This window comes from Limulus polyphemus, unplaced genomic scaffold (genome assembly GCF_000517525.1).
Source record: "Limulus polyphemus unplaced genomic scaffold, Limulus_polyphemus-2.1.2 Scaffold2048, whole genome shotgun sequence".
Classification (NCBI taxonomy): domain Eukaryota; kingdom Metazoa; phylum Arthropoda; class Merostomata; order Xiphosura; family Limulidae; genus Limulus; species Limulus polyphemus.
The window spans coordinates 18,947-24,660 of record NW_013667658.1 but is presented as its reverse complement, the minus strand read 5'-3'; the positions used below and the strand labels follow the sequence as shown (position 1 = coordinate 24,660).

General features: G+C 30.5%; 1 protein-coding gene across 4 annotated transcripts in view; it reads right to left on the bottom strand.

The window, feature by feature from the left end:
- LOC106465775 overlaps nucleotides 1-5,510 on the bottom strand; it is a 42,812-nt gene extending 37,302 nt beyond the window's left edge. For 3 of the 4 annotated variants that reach the window (XM_022393709.1, XM_022393710.1, XM_022393712.1), the window contains exons 1-2: nucleotides 5,426-5,510; nucleotides 308-474 (exon numbers count right to left, since the gene is read on the bottom strand). In XM_022393709.1, the coding sequence (XP_022249417.1) occupies nucleotides 308-474; nucleotides 5,426-5,439 (181 nt within the window). In that variant the 5' untranslated portion in view covers nucleotides 5,440-5,510. Of the gene's footprint in view, nucleotides 1-307; nucleotides 475-5,254 lie in introns of all 4 variants that reach the window. The other variant, XM_022393711.1, reaches the window with a different exon arrangement.
- Between the last annotated feature and the right edge of the window lie 204 nt (nucleotides 5,511-5,714).

The following is a 5,714-nucleotide window of genomic DNA, read 5'->3' as shown; positions in this document are numbered from 1 at the left end:
GTATTCAAGTTTTTCTTCATTACCCATTCAAGCCGTCTCCAGCCATTATTAGTCTCAAAGTGGGTTCCTCGTCATCGAATTTGATCATTAACTAATTATTACACACAAAAAAATATACATATAGTATATAAATGGTTATATTTTGTTCCTACTCTTAAACCACTGGTTTTGGATTAGCTTTAAAACTATTTCAGTGTATCTTTTTCAGAAAAAAAAATTAGATCTTCTTAAGTCAAATTCTTTTAACCAAGTCTGATTTACCAACCTATCCAACAATGTAGTAATTTTTTTTGTACAAGTAATATACCTGGTTTTAAAAGTGGAGGAACTATAGCTTGATATTGGCACCCTACATGGATTCTATTTCTGTTTTTGCTTTTTGATTCATCTTCCCAGTAAGAATCAAAATCAGCATCTGTAAAACAAGACACAGTAGCCAGGTGTACGTGTGTTTTCTCAAGAATATTAAGAAATCTGTGTAAAGAAAGAGGACATTAAGAATTATTTGTTTTTATTTATTTCAAGTAATTTAACTTTGAACCCTATGTTCACTATTATAACTAAATTATACTGAATATTTTCTTGAAATTTAAAGTTAAAAATCCTTTAAAAATGCAAAGCAATTATTTTACATTTTTTGTAAAAAGTTGTATAATGTCACACAAGCATCAAAAGAATATGCAAAGAAAATGTTAATAACAGGTTTATAAACTTAGTTTAAGATTTTGGATACAATTATTTATCATTTTAAACAAACAACTAGTACTTTTTTCATAAACACTATAATCCAACTATTTGAGTCAGTAATTTGGTAATTTCTCTGAGGCTGGAGAGCTTCATAAAAGAATATATGAAGAAGCAAGGTTACAGAAGGCCATTTACTTTTAAGCCAAAAATTCCTTTGTCTCTTACATGTAGCTTTTTACATTCATATACGGTGAACCTAATCAACAAAGTGCTACCAAAACTAAAGTTATCAGAACAAACCAAATCATCAGGTAAATAAACAATTCCAGAAGTATATGAATGGAAAAAAACATGTATCTGAGCTTCCAAATTTTAAACTTATTATCCTTAATACTGAAATTTAAATATGCACTACTTTTTTCATTCCATCACTCACACAGACAATTCACAGATAAATTATCCAAATCCTAATAATGTAAACATTGAATCAAGTTCCTCTTAACTTATACTTCTTTATATTAAAACTTGTTTAACTCAGTCAGCAAGACTTTCAAGGTACAAGAAAAGCATTCTTAGCATAATGTTCTTCCCAGCATTGTAGTACTATCAATAAATTTAGAAATACCCATATTAATAAAAATATTAATATAAATAATAAACAAAAAAGGTCCCAAAATGAATCATCACATATTCCCTACCACTAAAACAATTTTCTTAACTTTACCACTAATCAATCCTATATGTTTTCAACATTTGAGACTGGGAAGGGGGGAGATTGTTTTCTAACTATTAAGGATTCTACTCAGGATCTTAGTACCGAAAAGGATAAAATCTATGTTGTGAAAGTATACTTGAGTGCTACTACTACTAAACATATCTTTGAGGCTTCTTTTGAAACCAATTGTCAAATTAAAGAAAGTTGTGTCCCTGGCTGTAAGAAAGCTAATTTAAAACAAAAACAAAATATTAGAAAAGAAATTGGAAGGTTAATGTAATGTACACTTTCATTATTGCATACTAGCCATATGACCATAACTGAGTGAAGAGATGAATTAAGTTTAATATACATAAATTAAAAGTGTTGATGTACAAGAATATGAAACCTACTGACACAACAAATGATGCTGAGATTTATTAAAAGAAATTAAAGGCATCACAAAAGCTTAAAACCAAGAGAGGGTATGAAAGTCTCTTAGTTAAAGCAACAAATTTTGACTTGTATCTCTGAATTAATAGAAAAAGTTTCAATAATAATATATGTGACTTGCATTATTCTAATAACAACCCTATTAATACAAAAACAATTAGAGATGAAGAGTCCTACAACATTTGTCTTTTATTCATCAGGGAGAAGAAGAGATTCCTAATCTGATGAAGAACTTTGAAGATAAAGTAATAGTTTTAATTTTTTTTTTTATTGAAGAAAATAAATGTTTTGTAAAAACTTCAGAAGTTTCTTGAGAGTACAGCTCTTACCATAATGAAATTCAATTCCAAAGCCTCAATGTGCTTAGCAAGGATTTGATGAAGATTTTAACTGTTATATTTCAAAAGGCCCTTAACACTAAAGAAGAGGTTCATGAAAGATGGGAAAACTCCAGGCTTCTCACTAACATCTACTGGTAGTGCTAGAAAGATAATGCAATATATTCTCAGAAATAGCTTAAATATAACTAGCATTTGGAAAAAAGAAAGGAATTTAATCAACAATATAGTCAGCAAGTTTTGAAAAACAAGGTAACTTACTTTACCAACTGAGGCTTTAGCTAACTAATACATGCCAGCAGACAAACTGGCTTCTGACTCTGAAATTTGAGTACCCAAAATGCAAAAGAAAAAGCCAGTGCTGGATGATCTTCATGCAGCACTGGTATCTTTTCCTGTGGTAAAAATATTACAGTTCTTAGCTTTCATACTGACTTTATATAAAAATGTTTTTTTCCTGCATTATATTTTCTAACAATAAATACAAGTAGAACAATCCATCTTGAATGAGAGTTTTCTTTATATGGACTTTAATAAGTAACAACATATGTATGTGTAAAATCAAGGTTTAAGATAAGAAATTACAACTCACTGGACAATACTGAAGTTTTATTGAATGCAAGTTCATTGCCATTGCAAAATTAAAGTTAAACTATTATTTTATGATGTCAGCAAATTCAGCAGTATGTTCGTTTTTATTCTCTTTAGTACAATTAATAAGGTAAGCATGAGCATACAGTGTAGAATTTATAAATAGATTTGTCATATCATTAACTTTTATCACAAAAACAAATTGAATTTCACAGCCAGCAACACTCAACACTTTAATATCACCAGCAGGTTTAAATAATGTCAACTATTCTTTCATCTTTATCATTGGTGTAAATCAAAAAGAGCAAAGGTCCTAACACTGAGTCTTGAAGTATTCCACTCATTAAATTAATCCAGTTTTACTGAATTCCATTTATAATGACTCTCTACTTTCTTACATCTAGAAAGTTTTCTCTCAAACAAGCCAACTTATCTCCCACATATCATACTTTTAAAAAGCCTTTTACACGGAACCTTGTCTAATGGCATGCACATTTAAGATGGCTAGCAGTGAAGATGTACAATTTGTTGGTTGCAGGCTATTGTAAATATGGTAGGGGCAATGTATAAAAAGAAGGATAAACTGTGGAAAATGGCAACATTTTAAAAAGAAAGATTAACTTAAGCTTTTGCATGTAAAGGCTACAGTGACTAATAACAAATTTCATGAAGTTAGTAACAGTATTAATAGGGCTAGAAGTAGTAGATTTAATTATAATGAGTAACAGCTTTCAGCCTTTAGCTTATGCAGATTAAAAACTAGTGGAGGGAATGAAAAACAAAAAGAGGTTATTGTTATAAGTGATTCTTTAGTAAGCCACTTTACTAGGATAGTCTGTGGAGTAAATAGGGAGAAAATAATTAGATTATGCTATCCATGGACAATGGTGGAGGATACAACTGATGGAGCAAATGATATAGTAAAGGATGCTGGCAGTGATGTAGTACTTGTACACATAAGGGGCTAGTGATGTAGAGAATGGTAGGTCAAAAAAGCTAACTGATATGTACAAGGCACTGATAAAAGCATTCAAAGAAAAGGGCCATAATAACTTAATTCTGTCATGTATATTGTTAATATTTAATTGACGGGATGAAATTATAAGTAGTTCACTACAGCTGAATACTAGGCTTAGGTTAATATGTAAGGAGAGTAGGTTGGTTTGTTGGATCACTTTAATGAGAAAAGGAATGAATGGTTTACATTTAACTGGAGTATGGGTAAGCTTGTACATAAGGGCTAATAACTCAACTGTAAGGCAGCTTTTAAAGTAATACAAGACAGTGGTGAAGGCCAAAATAAAGAAGAAAAAATAAAATGTAGATAAAAGCATAGTGTAAGAACAAAGTACATAAGTAGTTTTAATGATAAGCTAAACTGTCATTGCAGTAATGCTAGCAATATAAGAAATAAAATGGATGACTTTAGAACACTGGTCAGAACAAAGGATTTTGATGTAATGAATAACTGAAATCTGGTTAAATGTTAGAGTCAAATCATGAAAAAGACAAGCTTTTAGAAATTATTCAGGATGGTGTTCTTCATCAACTGGTTAGGGGACCTACTAGGAAAAAATGATATTTTAGATTTATTATTAATAAAGCTAGGGTAGAGATAGGGGAACATCTGGGTGAAAATGATCATTGCTTAATTAGGTTTGATGGTTTTTGCTGCACACATGGGTGTCCACAAACATTTTTCCAGCAGAAACAAAGTCAAAATCAAGGGATGATGGACCTGCCTTCAAAGTTTTGCTATTTCAGTCAAAAGAATAGGCAAGCTCCCATAGTCAAATTTAATGGGTTTAATACTTGTAAGGTTAGTTTAAGCCATACTGCAGGCTTGCAGCTATATATATACTTGATAGTAGTAAATTTTGGTTAGCCCCAACCATCAATCTCTGCTGCTGGTATTAGCTACAGGGTAGATATCTAGAGATTTTAAGTAGAGCTGCTGACAAACTTGGTGACTTTTGATAGTCTCTCCAAAAACCACCAACATTATATTATGTATCCTCAAATTATACAGAATTTTGATAAAAAATAAATGTCTATGAACAAAGAACAATTTATGAAACAAAATCCTAAATTTTTTATATTAAAACTGAAATTGAAGAATGCCACTCACTACTAGTACAAGGTTAATAAATATTTATAATCCATAACACGCTTTGGTTAACCATTGATAATTGTAAAACTAAAAGTAAAAAGGATTTAGAAAAGTTTGTTCACGTCTTTCTTTTCGGTTTGAGTAATTCTTCTTACAAAGATTAATTTATCAATCTAACTTGTATAACTTATAACAGTAACACCTAAATTAAAGTAAGTTGTTATAGTTATACACTGTGGAGAAGACATTTACTGATTTAACTTTGAGCCTCTCTTCACAGCTTACGTATCTTAGGCCCTTGTAAGTTGGAGTATAGAGTTTTAGTTTCAAAGCTCTTGCAAATATATTTTTAGTTTTACTAGGACGATAAGCCTAGCTTACCAGTAACGTTAAATTCTTCCATCAAAACTTTGAAACTGGATCAGTGAATGTTATGTCGGAGGGAACCTCGTTTGTTGTAATTATCCACTTTGAAACAAGTCATCTAAACTTTCTATAAATTACACAATAATTCAATAAAAAATTAAAAGGTTTTATAAACGATTCTTTTACCTTTTCACAATCATAGCACAAATAAAACAATTAAATCGAACTTCATGACAACATACAGTCTCACGTAGACGGGGTGAGGCTTTAATGTTTCACATTTTACGTGCATGGTGGCGTCTTGTTCTGAGCCTGTTTCATTGACCTCGTGTCGTCAAAAGATGTAAATTACGCTAAATTTCAAATATTCCAACTGCTAATTTTGTTAGACTAAAATAGGTTAGCTAAAATAACTTTTCTCTATCTAATCTTATTTTATATATAAAAATATAACTTTCATAATATATTTGAAAAC